This window comes from Somniosus microcephalus, chromosome 26 (genome assembly GCF_052327205.1).
Source record: "Somniosus microcephalus isolate GS21.2 chromosome 26, FLI_Smic_1.0, whole genome shotgun sequence".
Lineage (NCBI taxonomy): Eukaryota > Metazoa > Chordata > Chondrichthyes > Squaliformes > Somniosidae > Somniosus > Somniosus microcephalus.
This window is the reverse complement of record NC_141012.1, coordinates 43,165,206-43,192,064: the sequence shown is the minus strand read 5'-3', so window position 1 is coordinate 43,192,064 and position 26,859 is coordinate 43,165,206. Positions and strand designations below refer to the sequence as shown.

The 26,859-nt window shown below is 46.8% G+C and overlaps 1 protein-coding gene across 9 annotated transcripts in view; it reads right to left on the bottom strand.

Moving 5' to 3' along the window:
* Positions 1 to 611: 611 nt before the first annotated feature.
* Positions 612 to 26,859, bottom strand: part of ei24 (EI24 autophagy associated transmembrane protein) — a 38,687-nt gene continuing 12,439 nt past the window's right edge. For 8 of the 9 annotated variants that reach the window (XM_085968123.1, XM_085968124.1, XM_085968119.1 and 5 more), the window contains 7 exons: positions 24,739 to 24,805; positions 22,401 to 22,525; positions 18,238 to 18,357; positions 16,863 to 16,974; positions 12,683 to 12,794; positions 10,368 to 10,442; positions 612 to 8,684 (listed from right to left, as the gene is read on the bottom strand). In XM_085968123.1, coding sequence (XP_085824249.1) covers positions 8,522 to 8,684; positions 10,368 to 10,442; positions 12,683 to 12,794; positions 16,863 to 16,974; positions 18,238 to 18,357; positions 22,401 to 22,525; positions 24,739 to 24,805 — 774 coding nt within the window. In that variant the 3' untranslated portion in view covers positions 612 to 8,521. The remainder of the gene's footprint in view (positions 8,685 to 10,367; positions 10,443 to 12,682; positions 12,795 to 16,862; positions 16,975 to 18,237; positions 18,358 to 22,400; positions 22,526 to 24,738; positions 24,806 to 26,859) is intronic. The other variant, XM_085968122.1, reaches the window with a different exon arrangement.

The following is a 26,859-nucleotide window of genomic DNA, read 5'->3' as shown; positions in this document are numbered from 1 at the left end:
TCTACAAAACCGGCCTTAAAGCATCGAATTTCTAGGCCAGGGATTTTTAAACTTTTCTAGTCAGTGATAAATTGTTGTTGTCTTTACCTTAAATGTTGCCTTGGGCCAAATCAGTGTCATTACTCGCATTTCAACAAAGGGTATTGGCGGGTGTGTGAAACTTCCATCATAGTCATAACGGCACAGAAGGAGGCCATTCGGCCCATCGAGTCCGTGCCGGCTCTCTGTAGAGCAATCCAGTCAATTCCATTCCCCCGCTCTATCCCTGTAGCCCTGCAAGTTTATTTCCCTCAATGTTCACCTGTACTGTGAAAAATATTCCGCAGTACATTTACAAAGTTTGGCTATCCAAAATTGGGCTATGTCTGGAGGGAGTATCATGAGCGGTGAAACACTCGAGTGAAGTAATGGTCGTCATAGATGTGTCACAGGTGGTGGGGGCAATCTGTGGTGACGAACTGAATGCCTTGCACAAGAATATTGGAATAAGTGCAAGTGTTCCTCTTGTGCTCGGTACTATTTAACACCGAGTGCAGTGACAGTGCTGCAATTCACCTTCCATATCGAATTACACATTCTCCCTCCTCAGCACTTCATTCGAAAAACATGACTAATTGGTACAAGTGCTTTTATTTTCACGTTTAGTGGTGTGTACACCGACATATCAAATACATTTCGAGCTCCGTTTTTGCGTAGTCCTCAGTCTATGCCAGAGGCAGAGGATCAAGTCCTTGTTACAAAAGCACACAATGTGTCAAACACGACTTTTAAAAATTACTTTGTACAAGTTCACAAAACATAGCACGTTAAGACAGACCTTGCTTCTTAAAAAGTGAAAGTTGAACAGCTCAAGCTTGCTGCAGTTTGAAAACAACATGCTTTGTATGAAATCTGAAAATGCACATTAAAAAAAGTCTAATATTGTCCTTCATATAAAGGAATACAAGCAGCTTGACCAGAAACCTCAGGACTCAGTCCTTCGGCACCTCTCTAACTAGAAATAATATTCATCATCCCTTTTTTTGGTTTGTTATAGGAAGTGTTTTACCGTTTAGAATATTTGGAGAGGAGGGCGGTCCCCTGGATAATCAGTGAGTTAATACTGCACCTGGTGCGATAGAGCCAAACTAACCAGGGAGGTCCAGGGCTCCAACCATTGACCTGTGCCGGGTTACCCGATCTCAGCCAAGGCAATAGCTGGGTGAAAAGTAGTTAGCGTTCAGTGACCCCTGCTGCACGTGGTGAATGTTGGGGTCAGGCTGGGAGGTGATGACCCCACAGTTAAATATCCAGCATCTAAACTCGCACTGAAGAGTGGCCACTCGGGGCCAGCCCTGTTGGAACGGCACCCCTGCTTGAGTGGGGTTTTGGGGGGGGGGGGGGGGGGGAAAGAGAAAATTGCCTTTAGCTCTTGTCTAGCCCTCGGTAATTCAGTTGCTCAAAGAGTTCACCAGTCAGTGAGGCAGTGTTTTCATTTAACAGACAGTTGCAATCTACCCTCATTAAGACCAGTATAAACATCATGGTGCATCACAGCAGAGCACCGCAATACCTGGGGAGCTCTGTGGACGGTGTCTGCGTTACACAAGGGAGGAAGGGAGCCTTGCCAAGCCAAACAGGGCATTGCACAGGTGTGCCCTGTGAACTGAGCGCCACATTACACAGGGGAACACTGGCAACCTGAGAGTTACAATGCTAGAGTGTCAGATATCGCAAGCAGGGCACTGCAAACAAAATCCCAGATTTGACCGGAATGGTTAGTCAATCTGGCCCAGGTCAGAGAGAGTGGGGGGGGGGGGAACTGTTTGGGTCCTTCCTGCATCTCCTGGTGAATTGTCTGAAAAGCTGCATTAAATGTAGTTATGTCGACAGGCTGCACTCTCCTAACCAAAGGGAATGCAGGTACTGAACTCACAGTTGGGGGTTGCTCCATGGACTGAACCACGCGTCACTGTGGGGGGGAGCTCCGTGGACTGAACCATGCGTCACAGTGGGGGGAGCTCCGTGGATCAAAGGGTTAAAGCACACATTTTAGAAAGCAGAAAAAAGGGGCAACACAGAGATATTAATAACCCATTAATTGCTGGAGCCTCACAGACACATTACTGGCAGGTTAACAATTCACTTACACCACAATATTCAGAGACGTGTCCATGACTTGTCACACAAGATATAATACAAACATGAGCTATGTGCAATTAACCATGTCAAGGACGGTTTGCTGTGAGCCAGACACAACACAGCCTAGAACTAACTCAAAGCAAAGGAAGTATTCACCATCAATGCTCTGTTCTTTTCAGCACTGCAGCAATACAGACTACCTTTTGATATAAACGCGGGTTCTAGTGAGATCCCTGTACAGTATATTTAGGCGAATGTGGTTACGACTCCCACGGTACGAATTCTTTATAATAAAAGGAGGAAATCTAACGGGGACAATTGCCAAATGCCTTCAACTGTGCTCACCCCAGGCAACACGGAGGTGGAATGGGTTGGGAGGATCAGGACTGATGACATTCAAGAGTTCTGCAGCCTGTAATCGGTTCAGACTGGGTCAATTCCGGGCAAACTTCAACATTTTCAATCTTTATTTTTAAAGTTCCAGTGAGCCCTCTCTCTCTGGTCAGTTGATGAGACTGGAGATGGGACTGTCCCTGTGGAGTACTGATAACTGGTGCAACACATCGCATTCAATGCCAGTGAACCTTTTCACAGCATAAATAGGGCCGGCACAGCTTCTTTTCAAATGATTTTTCAGTGTTTAATTTAACCGCTAACGACGTTGGTTTATCAGTGCTTCTGGTAAAGGTAGAATCAGGTACAAAAAAACATAAAGCATCATTATCACACCCTGGATTGGGCAGTTTCTGAATCAATGCTTCCCTGCATCACTGTTGAGCTAAACTAATTGTTTTAAATTTGGGAGTAAACCAACACAAATTTAACATATTTAAAACATAGATTAACCAGTCATATATAGAGCTGCACTGTTCACCTTTCCTCTTGGTTTTATTGAAATACATACCAACCGCAAAGCGTTCCATTTGCCGAGTTTTATTGGTTTAAATCTAAAGCTGGGATTAGATTAAATTAGAGTTGGCACAGACCAATTCCCTACTGACTGGGCAGGATACATGTATTTATTCAATAGCAAAATACTGCGGATGCTGGAAATCTGAAGTAACAACAGAAAATGCTGGAAGCACTCAGCAGGTCAGGCAGCATCTGTAGAGAGAGAAACAGAGTTTTAACATTTTCGGTCTGTGACGTTAACTCGGTTTCTCTCTCTCCACGGATGCTGCCCGAGTGGATCCAGCATTTTCTGTTATTACATATATTTATTTATTTTTTCAAACTTTTCTGCAAAAGTTGCTCAAATCTAGTTTAAAAAGAGCCTTGAAATAGCAGAATTACAAAGTAAGATTAATTTGTACGGGGTGGGTGAATGGGGGTGTTTAGTGTGACCCACAGAGGAGGGGAGCGGGTCCCCAGAGTCAATCCCTGCTCTGTGCTGGTCAGCTTTGGCCAGGTGGCAATGGGGGTTGTACAATTGGCCTCAGGTTAGGAATTGGCCGGGGGGGGGGGGGGGGGGGGAGGAAAAGAGGGCAATTGGGGGAAATCAGCAGGGGTTCCCGCTCCCGACTGCTATCCAGTGACTCCTGCTCGAAGCAGCACGCGTGTGGGTGTCGGAGTAACAGCTTCACCCAGGTAGTGCACGGAGGAATTTTACGAGTGCTTCAAGCAACATGCGAAAGATAGCGTTGAGCTGAATTTCAACCCCTTGGTTGTGGTGTGCGTGCTGTGGTAGATGCAGTACCGGCTGCTCGTGTTTTGCTATTTTCTCATCACACTGTTCCAGGTTTGATCTGAAAATATAATTTTCCTTCCGAAAGGTTTGAGTCATTTAACCTGGTGCACTCCATTAGTAGCGAAGGTCTATCACTGACAGTTTGTACGGTATCACATTTGACAGTGACCCTGGCAAGAACACCCATGTAACCTGCCTGGATTACTGCTCCCTTTGTTGCACCTCACTCCTTACATATTAGAGAACCTTTAAATGCAGACAGAGGGGGATAGAGGCCAACTCCAGCCTGCATTATCCTTGCGGATACCTTATTATTGACTAAATAGAGCTTCAGGTTGCACCTCTCCAACAATTGGTGTGTAAATAACTTGAAGCAAGCAACAGCTTCACAGCATTAAAGCAACCCATAATTTCAGTGCTTGGCTGAATACAGATGCTCTCTGCCAATAAAGCCCTTTGTACAATACATTGCTGATCATACTTGTGAACCAAAACAAGTTGGTTGCCTGGAGAACTGCTGGCAATCAAAGATATACTAATCACAGCAGGGCGGTCTTCTTTTGGATCAGTTCTCCTTTGTTAAAGAAAATAATGTAGAATAATGATGGATATCTGAAAGTGAGTTAGAGGTTGGAATATAAGTGAGTGATTTAGATGGCTGACATAGAATAATAAATCTCTGGGAGCGAATCATAGGGTGGAATCGAATCGAGGGGTTTGTAGAGAAATCCCATTGTGTTGGCTGATGAGGAAAATCATTCAGCATGGCAAGGTGACAGACTGAGGAGAAAGGGAGAGAGAAGGAGAAAGGGAGCGCAAGAGCGAGAGCGAGAGAAAGAGACGGGGGGGGGGGGGGGAAGGAAGAGAGAGAGAGAGAGAGAACAACAATGAGAAACAGAACGCGAATGAGAGTCCTTGTTTTAATGCCTGGCCTGGATAAAGTGTGGCCCTCTACTGTAGCCTGCATTTTAGAGACAGTCACAGATCAATCCTACACGACATACTGTTAAAAAGACGATGTAACCCTTTTCTCGGACAAGATACAAGCGATTGTAAAAAGGAAATGGCAACTTCTGCAGAACATTAACAGTTAATTCACTTCAACATTTCACGGGCCGAGGACCCTCAAATCAAGGGCTACGAGTTTCCGCAAATACCTCCTGGATATTGCACAAATCGGGTAAAAGGTGATATTTCTTGGATGGTCAGCATCCTGCCAAGAGGTGTGGTATCTGTGTAATCTTCATGCTCTTTAGCAGAGGAGCTAGTTCTATACATTCAGGGTTAAGAAAACTTGGCAAGATCCACTTTCGGCAATTTCAATGCTGACTACTCAGTTTGATGCAACAATATAGCTCAAATCAACAGAGTGCAAATTAACTGTAAGTAAGTAATGTACAACAGTGCACACTATCCTAGTGCTGGCTACTCTTATCTCTTTGATAAGTTTGGAGTTTTACTGTGTTTAAAAGCTTGCTTTATAGAAATAATAATTTCTGTGGTCAGTGACACATATTGGTCCCATAGTGTCTGTAACTGAAGTTCTAATGTATATTCTTTGAGAACAGGCTCTGTCTCGTATCACAGATCGACAATGGCAAATATCTCTCCCACACACAAGAAACCCACTGGTTTGCCCATCTATGGTGCATGTACTATGACCACAATTGCTTGTGGTGTTGGTGGATTCAAACTCAGGGCAGGGGGACAGAAATCTCATCATTCCCCACGTCTGTTGGTCAGAGGGATGAACTGGCTGAAGGTTACTACTGTAGGCTAGATCACAGGAGTTTGCTGAACCTAGTCATTGGTGCTGACTATGGTAGATCACAAAACCGGTCGTTTTGTTTCTTTAGAGACGCACAAAGTATTAGGTAAGTTTAAGAAGCCGAGTGCACTGAACACATTCCAAGATTGGAGAGTTTTAAACATCCTTTTATCAACCAGTTGAAATTAGATGACTCCCCCTCAGTACACCACCACACCATGGGTCAGTTGCTTGTTTTTTGACTGGTCCTGGTCACCGAGTTGCAGAGGAAACGCTGCAGTCCCGCAGGCAGTTCAGAGAAGAGCCACGAGGCTCATCGGAGGACGGAATTAGGTGGAAAGGCTGGAGAAACCTGGGCTTTTCAGCCTGGAGAGGAGCTGACTGGAGCCGTGATCTTATAGAAGTAGACAAGATAGCAAATGGTACAGGAGAGAGAGAGAGAGAGATCTGGAACACGGTGTCAAACTAAAAACTGTGACAGGACAAGGTGGCATAGGCTCAAACTAGTAAAAGGCAAATTTAGGACTTGTGTCAGGAATTTCTGCTTCACAAATTGATCAACCCACAGAATGTATTTATGGGTAGGAAAGTGAAGGCGAAAACCCTGGAATGGTTGTATGGCGTGACAGGAACCGGTAGGCTCTTTCTGGATGGGGCGAATGGCCTTCTTCGTTTGTAACTGTCTTGTGACTTCGGTATCTTGGGGGGGGGGGGGGGGGGGGGTTAGGTGCTGCCCATGGACACGTACCTCAGTGAGGAGTCATCAATTTTTGGAAGATCAGAAAATTGGTGAAAAAAAACAGTAAAAATAATTGCTTCAATTCAGATGTATTGTGGAAGGGGGTAATAGGAACAGGAGTAAGTCATTTAGCCCCTTGAGCCTGTACCGCAAATGGGATGAGGGAGCATGTGTTCAGGACTTGGGTCAAAGCGTCCCAAGCTCATTTCAGCAGTTGTTGGTGGGAGTAGAACATTGCCCCCCCCACCCCCCCACACACGTATCCAACCTCCAATCCTAAAGGAGAATAGTCCCTATAAACTAGGGTTTCTAACTGTTCCTCAATAATGCCCAATATGACTGACACTGACCCAGAAACTGCCGAGATTGAGCAGCATGTTCTTTTGGTCATCAGAGACATCTTTTCTGCTCTTTCTTCCATTTTTGGAGGCCATCTGCATCCCCTCCCCCTCACCAATGGCACTCTGCACAGAAGGAAACAACGATCAGTTCTCTCTCTTCACCCCTCGCCCCCCCCCCCCCCTCCCAGTTGTACAGAGTACTCTATACTCAGAATTGTTGAAACCCAACACACGTCGAGTGGATTTGAGAGTCAACTCATTCTGTGTAGGTGGGTCTTCATTACAATTGCACCGTGGACACGCTGTGAAGAGTTTGAGATCCGGCCAAAGGAAAAGTATCAACAATGAAATGAAGGTCAGCTGGGAATACCTTGAAGAGGCCTGGCTAAATCCAAGTTGTTGGTTGGGTGGGCACTGAATAGCAACATCCGGGAAAAAAGGCAAAAAATATTAAAAAGTACATTATTGAAACAAACCCCAAAGTTCGGACAGCACCAAAGCATGATCTTACCAAACGGTTGGAGGATGAACAGACTTGACCTTTCATCTTCAGTCATCCAGCCTACCTACAATTCACACCACTCAATGATGTTAGTAAACATCATTATCAGATCAGATTTACATAGCATGCTACAGACAGTGGCAGATTTAATCTTTGCAGCAACAGTTTCTCCATTTTGACTCCTTAACTGAACACTTAAGCTTTGTAAATAGGAAGGGGAGTCTTGATGGACACCTTATTACAGAAGTCTTGGTCGATTGGGTGATCGGGATCGTTTTCCTGGGACATTACTGGTCGAGAGATTGGGATTAACCACCCTCATTTGCGATTACTTTCAAAGAATTTTGATTATCAGCCTTCAAATGAGACTTTAAATAAATACCTGTTCTGGCAGAGAGAAGCTCAGTGGAGAAGTAACAAACCCTCTTTTGGCAGAGCTCACAGAAGGCATGCCGGGTCGATGTAATGTTTGGGTATTTTCTTCTCTCCCAGTTAGAGATTAGTGCAAGTGAACTTCACTTACTTACGTTCAGCGAGAGTGTCAGCCAGATTGAGATTTAGCCGTCAATCCAGCCTCAAAGTGGTTCCTAACTAGAACCAGATCAGGCTTTGGGGCAGTCTAAACAGAGCACAATATTACATTGAGAATAGCTTCATTTTTCAGTCCTTAAGGAACAAGATTTTGTAAACTCCACTGCAGTACTCCATCCCACCTCTTCGAAAAGAATCACTGAATTTTCTTCATTTACTCAATGGGATCACAAGTACACTTACCATAATTATTACTGGTTTAATATTGAACCAGAACACAAGTTACCGTTTCATTATGACATCCCTGATGGTTATCTGGACTGAGACTAATACTGACACAAGCACGGTTACATTTTAACAACCCCACACACCCTTCCTCTCAGCCCCCAGCCCCCACCCCCCCCCCCCAACAAAAAAAAACACACTGTATTCTGTAAGTCACATACTTGGCACAAATGTGTACAAAAAAGTAACATTCAGGCACAAGTCAGCTAGTATTTGCTGTGAATTCTGTCTCACTCGCACATATTCTATATAAAATGCTTTTCACATAAAAGTGTACCCCTTGAAAATCAGACGAAGTTCAAATCATCATCTTCCCAGCTCTGTAGCAGGTGGGCGAATTCTATGCAGATTCAGAGAGGAGGGCTGGACAGGTGGCGGGCAGGTCTGGAGTGCCAGGTACAATCCATATTCAGACACGCAAGCAAATCATGGCTACTCATCAACAAAGTCTCCAGCAGAACTGCCCTGCCTTCTGGGGAGATGAATCTTTTGAGTGTACCTTGTGCAAGTGAAGGGGGGCAGGAAGCGTTGTGCCCTCAGCTGGCGTTTACTGCTGCATCGTAGGTCTCTGTTTGGCAGGGGACGGATGGGGAGATGGCAGATGCTCAGATGACCCTGTTGTTGTCATGGCAGATTGGATATGAACCGTCTTGTGAAAGAGTTTATTGCTGAGCATGATCACGAAGGAGAAGAGGTGCAGCTGGAAATGACTGGGAAAAGGAGGAGAAAGGAGAACAATTACAGATATATCCCTTTATTTGTAACTTGCTTTGCAGTTCCCATTTTAACACACCCATTTCTAAAGTCCCGTCTCCCCCCCGCCCTCTATCCTTCCAATTGTGAAAGGTTTGTTTTATTGCAATTCTATCGAGTGGAATTCCTGCTGCTAAACATGCAGAAATCCCGTTTAACAAGACTTGAGTATTTTTCTTTAATTTTTTAAGATGTTGTACTGTTTTCATCTTTTAGGATGTTGTAATAATTCTTCGCTGCATAAAAAAAATTCAAAATGTGAGCATTTTAATTTTAAGATGTTACAACACCTTACAACAAGGGTGAATAGAGTGTATGAAATTTAGGCAAATAAATATTGTTGTGCAGCAGACGAGCCTTGATTTTTGTTTCTACTCACTTCATAGAAATTTGCGTTTTATCACCATTTGTGAGGTTGTCCTAAGCGGTTACAATTAAGCGGGTCCACTGTAATCTTCAAATAGATTCCTAACTTCACCACTTTGAAAATCTAACATTGGTATTCTTCCCACCCCATTAGCAGGTTGCTTGTCCCTTGCTGGGATGGTGGGACTAACTGGGCGATCTAAAGGCAGCCACACATTAGATGGAAGGGAAGTTCTTGTTGGGAGTGCTGACGTGCGGTCCCCACAGCTGACTGATGCTGGGCTGTGACTGCGATTCTAGGCTGCGCCAGTGAGGCCACACCAAGGGAAGCTTTAGCTGTTCACACTGGGTGGGTGGGGGGGGGGGGGGGGGGGGGGGAGAGGAAAAATACAGAAATATGGAAAGCAAGGGTGCTGGGTCATCCTTGCGTACCTCTTTGAGGCAGGATCACCAGGAGCATTGGCAGCGACCTGGGAACAAGTTGCCTATCCACCAACTCGCATGTTGTGACAATGAATGGTTTTGAGCTGTGGGCACTGGGAAGAAACATAGAAGGTAGGAGCAGGAGTAGGCCATTCGGCCCCTCGAGCCTGTTCCGCCATTCAATGCGACCATGGCTGATCATCCAAATTCAGTACCCGGTCCCTGCTTTCTCCCCATACCCCTTGATCCCTTTAGCCTTAAGCAATATATCTAACTCCTTCTTGAATATATTTAATGAATTGGCCTCCACTGCCTTCTGTGGTAGAGAGTTCCACAGGTTCACCACTCTCTGGGTGAAGAAATTCCTCCTAATTTCTGTCCTAAATGGCCTACCCTTTATCCTTAGACTGTGTCCCCTGGTTCTGGAAGTGGGTTGGGACTGTCCAAACTCAATTCAGGACCCTTACAACTGGCAAAGAGTGGAGAATTTCAGGAGCTGGGGCTGGATTTGATACCGTGCCCCAGAGGTGAAGTAGCGATAGTGAAGTCGCTGCACCACCCAGTCTCCTCACACCTTTATGCTTCTGTAGTTGGCGAAAGGGTTGAAACATCAATGCTGAAGGGCAACATCATCAACCCTGGGAGCTGGCATGGATCAAACTCTGCCTCCCTGCCACAATGCAGTATCAACAATCTCGCTCCACCCCTGGTGCAAGGTGGTATATGTTGACAAGCCTGTGAGCTGGCGCCAACAAGACTCTTAGCCTCCCTCCCCATTCTCCAAATGCGAGTCTTCACCACGAGAGTTGTTTCTGTAGAGTGACGAGAGATGGGAATCGAAGTGTACTTACAACGACCTCACGGGGGTCTTGGCTTCATTTGCGCTTATTATAAACAGAGGAAAGAGAATGGAGAACAAACAGCCACTGCAAAACACAAAGAGGGACATTCTCTGTTACAAAGCGGTAATCACACCACCCTGCCCAAGGCAGTACACTTCTTCCAGTGGACACAGACCAGCAGATTAATGTATGCCAAGTTTGGGCCTCTGGACTCATTGATAAACCCAATGGATTTCACTTTCTGATACTATTTTAATCCCAGACTGGGCGATTTCCCATGCCAGAAAACCTGTTTCTCTGTTTCTGTAACTGTCTCTCTCTTGCTCACTTTCTCTTTTCATTCTTTCTGTCCCTCTCCTCTCTGTCGATTCGCTCACAATTTCTCTCATTGTCGCCTGTGTCTCTCGGCTTTTCTTCCTTCTTTTTCCCTCATTCTGGGCATATGAAAGTGGATCTAAGTTAAGCAGACTCTGTGAGCACTTCCTTCCTTTGCTATTAAGAGTCCAGAACAATCAGAATACCACAGAAAACCATCATCCCTCTGTCCCATGGCTTTCAGTATTGCCAGCGATTTGGGGGGGGGGGGGGGGGGGCGGGGGGAGGTGCACACGATTGTATCATCTCTCAGATTGGGTGAGCATTAGTGGTCATGAAGAGATTTAAACACAGGGGTGAGAATTTAAATGTGAGGTGCTGGGGGACCGGGAGCTGATGTAGGTCAATGAGGAAAGGGGTGATGGGCGAGCAGGAATTGCTCCAGGATAGGATATGGGCAGCAGAGTTTTGGATGAGCTGAAGCTTATAGAGGTTGGAGGATAGGAAGCCGCCCAGGAGACCATTGGAATAGTTGAGAGTGAAGGTTATAAAAGGCAGGAAAGTTTCTGCAGAAGATGGGCTGAGGTAGGGATGGAGGTGGAAGTCGGAGGTCTTTGTGATGGAGAAGATGGGGTCGCACAGATGCCAAGACTCCGTGGTTCAGCCTGAGACAATGGTCAGGGAGGGGGAGGGAACCAGTGGCAAGGGTACGGGGTTTGTGGTGGGGGCTGAAGAAAATGGCTTTGGTCTTACCTATGCTTAGCTGGAGAAAAATGTGTACATTCAAAATTGGAGTCTGACAACATGTGGAACCTGGGGTAGACCTAGTTGTCGTCTGCGGATGATGTCGCTGAAGGGCAGCTTGTAGATGAGGAAGAGGAAGGGGCCAAGAATAGGTCCTTGGGGGATGCTGGAGGTAACAGTGGGGGAGTGGGAAGAGAAGCCATTGCTGAAGATGCTCTCACTACAACTGGATAAGAGTGGAGCCAATGAGGCTGTCCTATTGAGCGCGACAATGGAGGCGAGGGGTTGGAGGAGGATGGTGTGGTCAAAGCTAGAGAGGTCGAGAAGGGATAACGCAAGGCACCAGTCACAGAGGTCATTTGTAACTTTGGTTAGAGCCCATTATGGTGCTCTGGTAGGCGTGGAAACCTGACTGGAAATATTCAAACAGGGTGCTGCAGGAAAGGACGCAGATTTGGGAGGCAATGACGCGTTCAAGAACTTTGGCAAGGAAAGGTAGGTTGAAGATGGCGCAGTGGTTTGCAAGGGCAGAGGAGTCAAGGGTGTTTTTATTTGAGGTGACAATAGAGGTTTTGGGAGGAAGGGGACGGTACACTGTTACAGAATCATAGAATTTTACAGTACAGCAGGAGGCCATTCGGCCCATCATGCCTGTGCCGGCTCTTTGAAAGAGCTCTCCAATTAGTTCCAATCCCTTGCTCTTTTCTCCATAGCTTTGCAATTTTCTCCAATTCCCTTTTGAAAGTTACTCTTGAATCTGCTTCCACCGCCCTTTCAGGCAGCGCGTTCCAGATCACAACTCCTCGCTGCGGAATTTATTTTCTCATCGCGCCTCTGGCTCTTTTGCAAATTACCTTAAATCCGTCTCCTCTGGTTACCGACCCTCCTGCCAATGGAGACCGTTTCTTCTTATCAAAACCCCTCAATTTTGAACACTTCTATTAAATCTCCCCTTAACCTTCTCTGCTCTAAGGAGAACAATCCCAGCTTCCCTAGTCTCAGCACATAACTGAAGTCCCTCATCCCTGGTACCATTCTAGTAAATCTCCTCTGCGCCCTCGCTAAGGCCTTGGCATCCTACCTACAGTGTGGTGCCCAGAATTGGACACAATACTCCAGCTGGGGCCTAACCCAGTGATTTATAAAGGTTCGGCATAACTTCTTTGCTTTTGTACTGTGTGCCTCTATTTATGAAGCTAAGGACCTCGTATGATATTTTAAACAGCCGTTAACAGTTAATGAGATTATTGAGGTGAAGCACAAACCTGATCACATAGGATGACGGCAGAGCAGTGAGGATAGCCAAAGGCAATCCAAAACCGAAGTAATAAGGCCAATTCCTTTCGATGTTGGACAAGCGCTGGTGCATCTCCACCCCTAGACACAGCACAAAGAACAAGTACGTTCGAGATATTGCTTTGTATTTAAAACACGCATGAATAGTGTGAAATCTGGATCAGCTTTTATTCAGGGGATGGAGGCTTTATTATTCAAACAGGCCATTCTTGACACCAATCCATTCACTGTCGTATCTCACATCTAAATTATGAAGGATCCTCCACATCAGGTTACCATGGAGCCTTGTGGGCCACAGACTTTCCTCCTTGAGCCCCTGACAAGCACACCTTACACCAGAGGTGTGCTGCACCGTTGAGGCAGCAGTGACCGAATTTGCCTGACCCATGTACCCTCCTGGCACAGATCGCCCGCTGCTAGGGCCTTGTGCTGGGTTTGTGAGGTGGAAATAGGAACATAGCTCAGGCCTGCAACAATGCTTCATTGTCTGAGGAGTTGCGAATAGCACTGAACACTCTGCAGTCATCAGCGAAGATCCCCACTTCTGACCTTGTGATGGCGGAAAGGTCATTGATGAAGCAGCTGAAGTTGGGCCTAGGACACTGCCCTGAGGAACTCCTACAGCGATGTCCTGGGCTGAGATGATGACCTCCAACAACTACAACCATCTTCTCTTGTGCTAGGTATGACTCCAGCCAGTGGAGAGTTTCCCCTGATTCCCATTGACTTCAGTTTTATTCGGGCCCCTTGATGCCACACTCAGTCAAATGCTCCTTGATGTCAAGGGCAGTCACTCTCACCTCAGCTCTGGAATTCAGCTCTTTTGTCCATGTTTGGACCAAGGCTGTAATGAGGTCTGGAGCCGAGTGGTCCTGGTGGAACCCAAACTGAGCATCGGTGAGTAGGCTATTGGTGAGTAAGTACCGCTTGATAGCACTGTCAACTACACCTTCCATCACTTTGCTGATGATTGAGAGTAGACTGATGGGGGGATAATTTACCAGATTAGATTTGCCCTGCTTTTTGTGGACAGGACATACCTGGGCAGTTTTCCACATTGTCAGGTAAATGCCAGTGTTGTAGCTGTACTGAACAGCCTGGCTACAGGCACGTCTAGTTGTGGAGCACAAGTCTTCAGCACGACAGTCGGGATATTGTCGGGCCCATAGCCTTTGCTGTATCCATTGCACTCAGCCATTTCTTCATATCACGTGGAGTGAATTGAATTGGCTGTAGACTGGCTTCTGTGATGGTGGGGACCTCAGGAGGAGGCCGATATTGATCATCCACTCGGCACTGCTGGCTGAAGATGGTTGCAAACGCTTCAGCCTTGTCTTTTGCACTCGTGTGCTGGGCTCTGCCATCATTGAGGATTGGGACATTCATGGAGCCTCCTTCTCCTGTTAGTTGTTTAATTGTCCACCACCATTCACGACTGGATGTGGCAGGACTGCAGAGCTTTGATCTGATCCGTTGATTGTGGGATTGTTTAGCCCTGTCTATAGCATGCTGCTTCTGCTTTATAGCATGCATGTAGTCCTGTGTTGCAGCTTCCCCAGGTTGGCACCTCATTATTCGGTACGCCTGGTGCTGCTCCTGGCATGCTCTTCTAAACTCCTCATTGAACCAGGGTTGGTCCCCTGGCTTGGCGGTAATAGTAGAGAGGGATATTCCGGGCCATGAGATTACAGATTGTGGTGGAATACAATTCTGCTGCTGTTGCTGATGACCCACAGCATCGCATGGATGCCTAGTTTCGAGCTGTTAGATCTGTCCTGAATCTATCCCATTTAGCACTGTGGTAGTGCCACAAAACACGATGGCGAGTGTCCTCAGACGGGACTTCGTCTCCACAATGACTGTGCGGTGGTCACTGCTACCAATACTGCCATGGACAAATGCATCTGCGATGGGTAGATTGGTGAGGACGAGGTCAAGTAGGTTTTTCCCCTCATGTTGGTTGTCTCACCACCTGCCGCAGGCCCAGACTGGCAGCTATGTCCTTCAGGACTCAGCCAGCTCGGTCAGTAGTGGTGCTACCGAGCCACTCTTGGTGATGGACATTGACGTCCCCCACCCAGAGTACATTTAGTATTTGAAGGGGGGTTCCTGGGAGTGCGTCAATATTGTCAGTGTTTGCCCCACTGAAAAGCTGGAAAACCACTGCTTTATGTTGAAGTTGAAATGTTTTTGAAATAAAAATGATTTTTTGCTTATTCCTAAGGTAGTGCAAATTCTGTAGAAGCCAGAAGCTGTTGTTTGAAATTGGGGGGAACGCTAGTGCAGTGTGATGGGGCAGCAATAAGCAGTGGGTCGAGGGTTCCCTGCTACATGCCGAGCTGCTGATCTCAGGTATCCCACCAGAAGGAGCCTGTGAGCAAAAGCAAGCACTCCCTCACAGGATGGGGGGAAAAATGTAGAGAAAAACACAAGCCACTCCCACATATCAAAGCTGTCGGTTTTAGAGTAAAGCCTGGGAGCATGTTAAACGCCTGTGTGCCTAACGTGTGGAGACCAGAAGAGGAAAAGGAGAAAACAGCCAAATACTTTAAAACGAAAGGCAGAGGAACAAATTAACCAGCCGGCAAATTCCAACACCAAAGGAAAACCGTCTCCCCCTGGTGGCTGTGTGTAAACGCACCATGGTTTGGGACTGAACCACACAGACTAGGAAGGTCCCAGACTTGGCTCCCAGTCTATACTGAGTTAGCCGATAGCTGGGGCAGCAGTAGAGGTGCTAATATCAGCATTCCAGGGGTAAGGGTGAGAAGGGAAAAGGCCACCAGATTTCTGATGACAATTGAGGGGACTTCTGCTGAAAGGAGGAAGTGCTGACTCCATGTTGGGAAACAGTTCCATGGGCCCTGGTTACCTTCCGCTACCTCACTCACGCCCCAGATTTCCAGCATGAGCCTGGACGGTGAGTGCTGGCTATTCATCTACAGGAGGCGTCACAGCGGAGTCCAACCTTGTCCTCACACAGTGTCCACTTACCAGCAGCGGTCACTGGACAATGATCAGAAGGAACCAAGGCCGGATTCCTCCCCTCTCCCTGCCCCAGGGGTGCTGAGGCCAACCGCCACTGAGATGAGCTAATTCAGCACAGACTGGGGATTCAAGTCTGGTGCCTTTGTGTTCAATGTGGCTCAGCCACTTTAACCAACCGACTGCTCACACTGTTTAATTGCTTAGCTTTCGATTCAGGCTGGCGAACTGGCCTCCCACACAAGCAGCACACAGGTCCTGACATTTATCTGGTGGGTGGTACACAAGTCCTGTCTTGGACTTGACCGTGGTGTGTATCCGCCCGGCTACACGCTCACTTTACATATCGCCCTTCCAGTGGGGATGAACCGTTTCTCCACTCAGCGATTCTCTGGTGGCTTGTGCTGGGATGTGGTTCGGTGGCTGGCTTTGCACCCAATGTTCAGGAGCGAGCCCGGACAGTCCAGTTTAACCACAGAGCCACTGCAGGAAGCCCCCTTTCTCCCAGCCTCACCGCCCCCCCCCCCCCCCCCCCCCATAATCATTCTACAATATGGTACTGCAATAAAATGCGGCAACGTCCAGCAGTCAGTGTTGCCAGTCTTGCTTTAGAGTATCTTTCAAGTTTCAGCCAGTGAACTGAGACCCCTTTCGAAGTGGGGGCCTTGGTAAGCAGGCGCCGAGCATAAAGTATGCAAGCACAGAACTAGGTCAGGAGTCAGCTTGTTTTCACAGAGAGCCGCTGATCTACTGAACAAGTAGCCAGCTTGGGCAGTGAGTGCGGATTTACTCCAAGCATTCAAAAGGAAGAGTTCCTTGTGTGGCCAACATAACTGCATATAGAAGCTAGGCAGGCTATGGGGGGGGGGGGGGGCGTGTCTCCATGTCACATTGGTCGCCTGGAACTTGTCTGATCGCCTTCACGGGTCAGAGAGGAATTTTCCCCAGAGTGCTTTTCCTACATTGACTAAGGAGTTTTCCCTCTGTTTTGCTTGCCTCTCCCGGAGATTATGTGGTGGGTGGGGATGGGGGGAGAATGATGTGCAGAGGCTGCACCAGGACAGGCTTGATGGAAAAGTTGGCTTTTCCCCTTCATATGATTGCACACACATTTCCCCCCACCTGACTCATTCGGCAGACGTCACTGGCACAGACCATACTCACCATTGTTGAACCATTTGTACTCGAAGCAGTAGAGAGAATACAGCATTGACATGTGGAACAGGCTGCCCAGCTGTCCGATGATTTCAATGGGAAAGTGACTCACGATCAGCCCCTGGAGGAAAGAAACCAAGAAAACAAGCCCAGAGTTTAATGATAAAAAGTGTTCTACAGCCGAGCTCAAACCTGTGCTCGCCAGATGTCCACGCATGTACTTTCCAGCAGAGGGTATTGGATAGCAGTCAGGGGCAGGAACCCCGACTTATTATTCCCCAACTTAGTTCAGGGGCACTTAACCCAACTGCATGAATCAGCTGTGGCTCAGTGGTGGCACTCTCGCCTCAGTCGCAAGGTTGCGGGTTCAATCTCCACTCCAGAGACTTGAGCATATAAAGTGTAGTGCTGAGGGAGTGCTGCACTGTTGGAGGTGCCGTCGTTCGGATGAGACGTTAAACCGAGGCCCCGTCTGCTCTCTCAAGTGGACGTAAAAGGTCCCATGGCACTATTTCGAAGAAGAGCAAGGGCGTTATCCCCGGTGTCCTGGCCAATATTTATCCCTCAATCAACATCACAAACAGATTATCTGGTCTTTATCACATTGCTGTTTGTGGGAGCTTGCTGTGCACAACTTGACTGCTGCGTTTCCCACATTACAACAGTGACTACACTTCAAATAGTACTTCATTGGCTGTAAAGTGCTTTGAGTCGTGAAAGGCGCTATATAAATGTAAGTCTTTCTTTCTTTTATTTTCGCTCCCATTTCCCCTCTTGCCGTATTTCCTATAGTACAACAGCGGCTACACTTCGAAAGTACTTTGTTGACTGTAAAGCGCTTTGGGGCGTCCGGAGATGAAAGGCGTTATAGAAATGCAAGTCTTTCTTTCACGTCCATTACACTGCCCCAGCGGAGATCAGCTAACACCACAACAGAGATTGAACCTGGGACTTTGCTGGTCTGTGTGGCTTACGAAGGGCTTGTATTTACTAACAGAACTATTTTCTTCTGTGCTACATTTTTAAAAACATAACCCAACAAAGAATCTGTGCTGCACAGGACGATGCCTGCATAGATCCACAGAGCGAAATGGAGACCGGCTGACAGAAGACCAGAGACCGATGGAAAGAGCAAAACTCTTCGACTCTGCCGAGTGTCTCATCGCCTGGCCAGACTGTGTTTCAACACAATACCACACCAGCATCTGGTTCAAGTAATCCAGATTAACGGACTTCTAGCCAAACACAAAAGTAATTCAAATGGCGACAGGGGGAACTGCAGCCACTCTGCGCCCTCATGGTCTGTATCGACACTGCCCGGAGTCTGACCCGTTTACCAGTCTCGTTTGGATAAGCGAGCACTGCGTTTCTGCACCAATCATACCTGAATGAGGAACAAGGCCTGCAGGAGCAGGTTGAAGAGCATGTCCGCAATAATCTTACTGATACTGGGGAAGGGCTGTGCTTTCCTCCCGGACACTTTAAACGCTAGGTCTGCGATGTCCTGTAACAAGTAAAGTAGCGTTTTAAAGAATTATTCACTGTGAAGACTGCCTTAATGTTGGGGGGGTGAGGGCAGGGAAGAGGGCAAGGGTAAAAGTATATACCGCCTCCATCTACCCTTCCCCAACCCCCAGTTATTTTGTCTTAAGCATCTTTGAGTAGGTAAGTAACCTGCTCCCAGGCCTCTGACGAAGGGTACACATCCTCGAAACCCCACAGTCTGTCCTTTCTCTTTACAGATGCTGCCTGACCTGCTGCGCAGTTCAAGCACTTTGCCATTTTTATTTCAGATTTCCTCTCCACCACATACAAGGCACAAGTCAGGAGTGTGATGGAATAAGAACATAAGAAATAGGAGCAGGAGTAGGCCAATCGGCCCTCGAGCCTGCTCCACCATTCAATAAGATCATGGCTGATCTGATCCTAACCTCAAATCTTCTATCACTCTGCATCCACCCGAACCCATGTGATCTCCCGGGAGAGGCGAAAAACCAGATAAAGACCCAATGGCCAATTTGGGAGAAAAAAATCTGGGAAATTCCTCTCCGACCCATCTAGGCGATCGAAATTCTTCCAGGAGATCACTCTGTCCCTATATTTTCTACAGTACTTACCTTCTGTAAAGGCGATCTCCACCCCAGCCAGGAACAGGAATAAAACCATCTCCTGAAATCTAACACAGAATTAGAACACAGTAGGAGCAGAACAAGGCTACACGGCCCCTGGGCCCACTCCACTACCCACAGGGCCATGACCATTCCGAACCTAGACTCATGTCCAATTTCCTGCCCTCTCCCCGTAACCCTTAATTCCCTTTACTTCTAGGAAACTATCTATTTCTGTTTTAAATTTATTTAATGATGTAGCTTCCACAGCTTTCTGGGGCAGCAAATTCCACAAACCTACCACCCTCAGTGAAGAAGTTTCTCATCTCAGTTTTGAAAGAGCAGCCCCTTATTTTAAGATTATGCCCCCTAGTTCTAGTTTCACCCATCATTGGGAACATCCTCACCGCATCCACCCGATCAAGCCCCTTCACAATCTTATATGTTTCAATAAGATCGCCTCTCATTCTTCTGAACTCCAATGAGTAGAGTCCCAATCTACTCAACCTCTCCTCATATGACCACCCCCTCATCCCCGGGATTAACCGAGTGAACTTTCTTTGTACTGACTCGAGAGCAAGTATGTCTTTTCTTAAGTATGGACACCAAAACTGTATGCAGTATTCCAGGTGCGGTCTCACCAATATCTTGTACAACTGCAGCAATACCTCCCTGTTTTTATATTCCACCCCCTAGCATAAGCCAATATTCCATTGGCCTTCTTGATCACTTGCTGCACCTGCATACTGAATACTCTCCACTTGCCTGGATGAGTGCAGCTGCAACAGTGAAGAAGCTCGACACCATCCAGGACAAAGCAGCCCGCTTGATTGGCACCCCATCCACCACCTTAAACATTCACTCCCTCCACCACTGGCGTACCGTGGCTGCTGTGTGCACTATCTATATTTTCTTAATATAAGATTGGTGTGAACGTCTAAAACACAATCAGTACAGTGTGTACTATAAACCCAGCAACTACAGGCCAGTCAGTTTAACCTCGTGGTGGGGAAGCTTTTAGAAACGATAATCTGGGACAAAATTAAGAGTCACTTGGACAAGTGTGGATTAATTAAAGAAAGCCAGCACGGATTTGTTAAAGGCGAATCGTGTTTAACTAACTTGATTTGAGTTTTTTGATGATGTAACAGAGAGGGTTGATGAGGGCAATGCGGTTGATGTGGTGTATATGGACTTCCAAAAGGCGTTTGATAAAGTGCCACATAATAGGCTTGCCAGCAAAGTTGAAGCCCATGAAATAAAAGGGCAGCATGGATGCAAAATTGGTTAAGTGACAGGAAACAGTAGCGGTGAACGGTTGTTTTTCAGGCTGGAGGAAGGTATACAGTGGTGTTCCCCAGGGGTCGGTACTTGGACCACTGCTTTTCTTGATGTATATCAATGACTTAGACTTGGGTGTACAAGACACAATTTCAAAATTTGCAGATGACACAAAACTTGGAAGTATAGTGAACAGTGAGGAGGGTAGTGATAGACTTCAAGACAGACAGACAGGTGGAATGGGCGGACATGTGGCAGATAAAATTTAACGCAGCGAAGTGCAAAGTGATGCATTTTGGTAGGAAGAACGAGGAGAGGCAATATAAACTAAAGGGTACAATTCTAAAGAGGGTGCAGGAACAGAGAGACCTGGGGGTATATGTGCACAAATCGCTGAGGGTGGCAGGACAGGTTGAGAAAGCGGTTAAAAAAGCTTACAGGATCATGGGCTTCATAAATAGAGGCAAAAGTAAAGAAGTTATGATGAACCTTTATAAAACACTGGTTCGGCCTCAACTGGAGTATTGTGTCCAATTATGGGCACTGTATTTTAGGAAGGATGTGAAGGCCTTAGAGAGGGTGCAGAAAAGATTTACAAGAATGATTCCAGGGATAAGGGACTTCAGTTACGTGGATAGACTGGAGAAGCTGGGGTTGTTCTCCTTAGAGCAGAGAAGGTTGAGAGGAGATTTGATAGAGGTGTTCAAAATCATGAGGGGTCCAGACAGAGTAGATAGAGAGAAACTGGTCCCATTGGCAGAAGGGTCGAGAACCAGAGGACACAGATTTAAGGTGATTGGCAGCGGAACCAAAGGCGACATGAGGAAAAAATCTTTACGCAGCGAGTGGTTAGGATCTGGAATGCACTGCCCAAAAGGGTGGTGGAGGCAGACTCAATCGTGGCTTTCAAAAGGGAATTGGATAAGTACCTGAAGGAAAAATATTTGCAGGGCTACGGGGAAAGGACGGGGGAGTGGGACTGGCTGAGATGCTCTTGCAGAGAGCAGGCACGGGCTCGATAGGCCGAATGACCTCCTTCTGTGCTGTAACCATTCTATGATTCTACAGGATGCACTGCAGCAACTCGCCATTGCTTCTTTGACAGCAGCTCCCAAACCCGCGAACTCTACCACCTAGGATAATGACAGCAGACGCATAGGAACAAAATCACCTCCATGTTATACACCATCCTGACTTGGAAATATATCACCGTTCATTCCGTTGCTGGGTCAAAATTTTGAACTCTCGCCTAACAGCACTGTGGGAGTACCTTCAGCACACAGACTGCAGCGGTTCAAGGCGGCGGCTCACCACCACCTTCTCAAGAGCAGCTAGGGATGGGCAATAAATACCCTCTGTACTTGGATGCCTGAACCAGGCAAGTCCGCAGTACTCGAGTGCAATTGGTGATCAGCGATCCCTGGCTCACTAATGGAACCTGGAGAGTTGGACCAGTCACTGGAGGCTGGGATTCTTCCCACCTGGCTTCACATAATCCTGCAAGATAATGTTCCAAAGGGTAGGGTGGCCCCAGTTGGACAAGCAGCAGGAAGCTCGGCAGTGCGGGGGTTTCAGTTGATTAAAGCTGAGGCCTGGGGGCTGCATACGGACACTAAGACTTGGGTCCACCAACCTGGACCTAATCTGACCTTGGGTTAGTGGGAACGTGTACACTCCATATTGGAGCAAACAGAAGCTGGCCGTAAATTTCTGTAGAAGGGTTTCGACCCGAAACGTTGACTCTATTTCTCTCTCCACGGATGTTGCCTGGCCCGCTGAGTTTTTCCAGCATTTTCTGTTGTTATTTCGGATGTCCAGCATCCGCAGTATTTTGTTATCGTAAATTTCTTATGCTTGTCTTGGAGACTCAAACACAGTGATGGCTTTCTGCACACGTCAGATTCTCGGCTGACTTAAATACAGAGAGCTTCTCGGCACCAAAGAGTAAACCGGTTATCAGATTGCAGTGACCTTACATCACACGTCAAGCAGAAGTCACTTCAGTGGAAGGGCCCCTACATAAAAATCACCTCCAGAGATATAGAGCAGAGCACTAAATACATTCAGGACCACAGGGAAATGGAATAATTATACAATGTCAAGATTATAATTGAACAATCTGGAGTGACAATCTGCTCCATGGCTGAGTGTCACTTACCTGAAACCAGATGGCATTCACTATTTTACTGAGGACAAAGAGAGGCAATATCCACAAAGCACTGAAAGTGGAGTTCAGGATAAATTCCAGCCAGGACCAGACGTCTCCATGTAACGAGGGGTCACCTGCTCGGACAAAAAACACTACTTCACATAAAGAGCCAAAGATCAGCAACTTCCATTCAGTATAAAGGCAAAGAGATTTCCTACTTGGGGCCAACGCTACCTGATGCAATAACTTTTGGTTAGTGGATGCTTGAAGTACATAAGGCAAGAAACCAGTCCCGTGCAAGTACAGGAAACTTTGTGCTATCCGGCACCGACGGGACCGAGCTGTTGCCGTCCCATCAAAACTGCCGGACAAACCAGCGCTAATGTTGAAACATACGGAGATTTTGAGCTCCGTATCTGGCAACAAACCCTGTTGTTAGCAACAGCTTCTAAACAGTCGGCCATACCTTGCAAGCGTCTCTGTAGCTTAGCAACAGCTTCAGCGAGACCTTGCAGAGCCTGACTGGTGGAAAAAAAAGCAACGAAAAGAAAAAAAACCTAACGAAACGGCTCTTGATTTTTGCCGGTGGCTCGAGCATTCCGGACAGTTAACCTCCGGAAAAACCAAAGTTTCCTGTACAGAAAGAAAGTGGAGCAGAGAAATGAATCAAACAGGAGAGCTTTTCCCCCCAAATAAACCATACAAAATTAAAATAAGATAGAAATCATGTAGCTCACAGGGAAAATCAAGAACATGGAGACAAGAGACAAATGGAGTGGAGGCGAGCAGGAGACAAGATCTTTAAAATGAACAAGGGTATTTAAAAAAAACTATTTCCCCCGACACACATATGGAAACTACAATCAAACTCGAGTCTCCAAACCAAACTACTGAGAAATCCAGGAATGTTCAGTTTCCATTGCCTGATACGGAATGCAAATGCTGCCCCGTTCTCTCCCCCCCCCCCCCCACCGCTTTACAGGGACACACACCCCACTTATTTAAGTCCAATTTGCCAGAGCCAAGCTTGGGGACACGAATCCCCCAAACACTGTGTAGTAGTGTTGCTGGAATTTAACACATCTGAGCAGCACCATGAGGAATAAAACTTCAACAAAGCACAGAGCGCTGGGTAAGCTTGCAGGAATTATCGTAAAAGGTGGCCAAAATGTGGTATGTTTATCTTGTAACCCACCCCACCCGATCCTTTCCCAAAATGGGAAACGGACACCAGTGCAGATGATATCATTTCCAGTGCACCCCCTGTTCTCAGACAGAGGGGTGACTATTACCACAGCTGTGCAGGGTAGGGTTCGGGCTGCACTAAGTAGCATTGCAACATGCTTTTGCAACAGTAGAGGATTTTACAGGACACCTCATTCTGCCAGAATACAGACAACATGGTCCAGTCAAACAGATCGAATGGTTTTTATCTGTTAATAGGACAGTGCAGTCTCTAACCTTGGAACTTTAATCAGGGCTTGAAGTAAACAAGTCAAACTGTGTCACAAGACTGCAATTGCCACGGATTAGAATCAGGCTCCAATCGTCATTTTTGACTTGCCAGAATCTTTATATTTAAATCTTTTTCTTGTCCCCTGTTTTCTCCCATTCTAGGAACACGAGTAGGCCATTGAGCCCCTCGAGCCTGTTTCGCCTTTCAGTGAGATCATGGCTGATCTGCGACCTAACCCGCCTTTGGCCCATATCCCTTAATACCTTTGGTTAACAAAAAGCTATCAATCTCGGATTTAAAATTAACAATTAATCTAGCATCAATTGCCTTGATAACGTGGACTTGCCTCAGGTAACTCACCCATTCTTCAGGTGTGGGCCTATGAGTGCCGGCAGGGTTATTTGACTGTGGAGCCCTCACTTGACATTTGCACACATTCACTGTCCAGCAGCAGTCATTGTGATAGTGATTGAGAGATGAATCCTGATTGATTTTTCCACTCCCTAGCCTAGGGCCAATTATAGTCTACCCGCTACCTCTCCGGCTGAGATCAGAGAGGGACAGGAGGAGGCCATTCAGCCCCGCGAGTCTGTTCCGCCATTCAATTAGATCATGGCCGATCTGTACCTCAACTCCATTTACCTGCCTTTAACCAGTCTCTGTCGACACGCTTACCTAACAAAAATCTATCGCTCCGCACAGCCTGGGGATTGAAGCTGGGACCTGCTTGATCTGTATGGTCAGTTCCACACTGGGCAGTGCGTTTACTAAACGAGTGACCAGGGAGCTTTGTTCCTCATGGGCTGATGACAGCTACTGTTCCCGGATTCTTCAAATATCTCCCCCACCCTTCCTTTCTCTCTCTCTCTCTCAGTAATAGTGTTTCCTTACCAATAATAGACGCAGTGATGGTCTGCAGCAGAGGGATAAAGACTCGGTAAAAGACCAAGATACTCAGCTGTGGGGAGAGAAGGACAAGGTGTTACTGGAAACAGTGCCACAGCATCACTTGTCAAATATTCACTGTAATAAAATGCACACGACACTGGAGGTTTCTGCTGTCTATTGCCTTTCTCTTGGTAAGGAATGAATACAGTGTGTACTTTTCAACTCAGCTTTTCTTGGTTTCAGCAATAATGGTAGCCATCCAGGTACCTTGCCCCAGTGGCCTTTCTGCACGTGTGATTCCAGACAATGAGCATCAGCGGGCTGTTTGCAAGGCACATTATAGGCAACACCGACGCCTGACCTCACCCAACTTTTAAACACACACACACGCCCCCGAAGAGGAAGCATTGCCCGATTTACCCCCTTCTAGCTGGTGGGTAATGAGGCCAGCTGTAATACCCTAACTTCCACCCTGGCTGAGATCGGCTAACTCCTCAAAGGCTTGTGGAGTCTGAAGTGGGATCTTTCTTTTCCATAAGGCTCAGGATCACACCATGTGGTGCATTTACACAAGGAACCATCAGGAAAACTGTACCAAGAAAGGAGGAATACACACATGGGTCGAAAATGTACTGCATGATACTAATATTGAATCTCTCAATGTGTTTGTACAGAATTCCTGTCTGCTGGTTTAACAATGGCTTTAACCTGTTTTAAACAATGAATGAAAGAATTTCATTTGTGCACATTAATGTGTTAACTGCTCATTAGTACACAAATCTCAATGAGGGGGGAAACAGAGGGGGAACTTCACCCCATGAAAACTGAACAATCCTGCAATGATTACTGGATCACTTAATCCAACAAAGGCGGCAGAAGAATCATCCTCGGCCCTGCCAATAATACATTACATGTATGTGACGAGGAGCTTTTTGCAAGGCAAAAAATTAACAGTTTTGCTACATTTTATAATGTATACTGTATTAGATACTGTACATTACTTTATATATTACTACAGGATGCAAATTTGGTATTTTTTCAGATGAATTGGGCATGATTTCATGTTCTGTACAGACTTTCACGATCTCAGGACGTACCAAGCACGCTGCGGCCAGTGAAGTGTCGTCACTGGTGTAAGGAAGCGCGGCAGCCAGTTTGCGCCCAGCAGAGAGATGAATGTCTAGCTAGCCGGTTTCGGTGGCGTTGATCGAGAGATAAATATTGGCCAGGACACCGGGAGAATTCTCCTGCTCTTCTTCAAGTAAGAACCACAGATATTTTACATCGAACCGAGAGGGCAGACAGGACTTCAGTTTAACATCTCATCTGAATGATGGCACTTGCGGCAGTTCAGTACTCCCTCGGCACTAGAGCGAGTGTTAGCCTAGAGATTGTGTGCTTAAATCTCTGGAGTGAGGCTTGAATTCTTGACTTTCTGACTCAGAGGCGAGAGCAATACCACTGAGCTAAGGCTGGCATGGGGAGACTCTGGGAGAGGAGAGAACAGGAAAAAAATTAAAACATTTAAAAAAAGACACTAATGCAGCTGACGGTCGGATCTGGCCAGTGGACCGTCAGGATCTGGGTGTGAGGCCACAGCTTTTTTTAAAGTTTAATTTGTGTGAAGATATTTCTGGTTACGTTTCTCCCCTTTTCCCTGTAATTTTCTCCATCTCTCTGCTCTGATGCCTGTGCAGGTTACAGGGGAGGTATATGGCCTGGCCCTAGCCCAGTGCAAACACCCACTGCAGTTACTAGGCGGTGCCAGGAAACATGCAGGAACTCCGATTGCCCTTCAAGTCCCACCCCCGGCGAGTGAAGCGGCACTTCCTCGCTCGAACGACTCCGATTAAAATCTGCCCAGCACCCAATTCCATTCTGTGGCACGAAGTATCTGCTGAGGGATGGCGGTGACTGCTGTCCAACATACATTCCTTTACTGCCAACCACGAGAGGTGAAGTACAGCAGGATTGGTGAAACTCCTAAATATTTAATTGCAATGTTTTGATAGTGCCCATCACATGTCCAAGTGTGAAAAGCATCAAGAAAAAAAAAAGAATACGGGAGTCACTTCATGCTGGTTACTTCTGACCCAGAACCGACAACACCTGTCAATCTGCAAA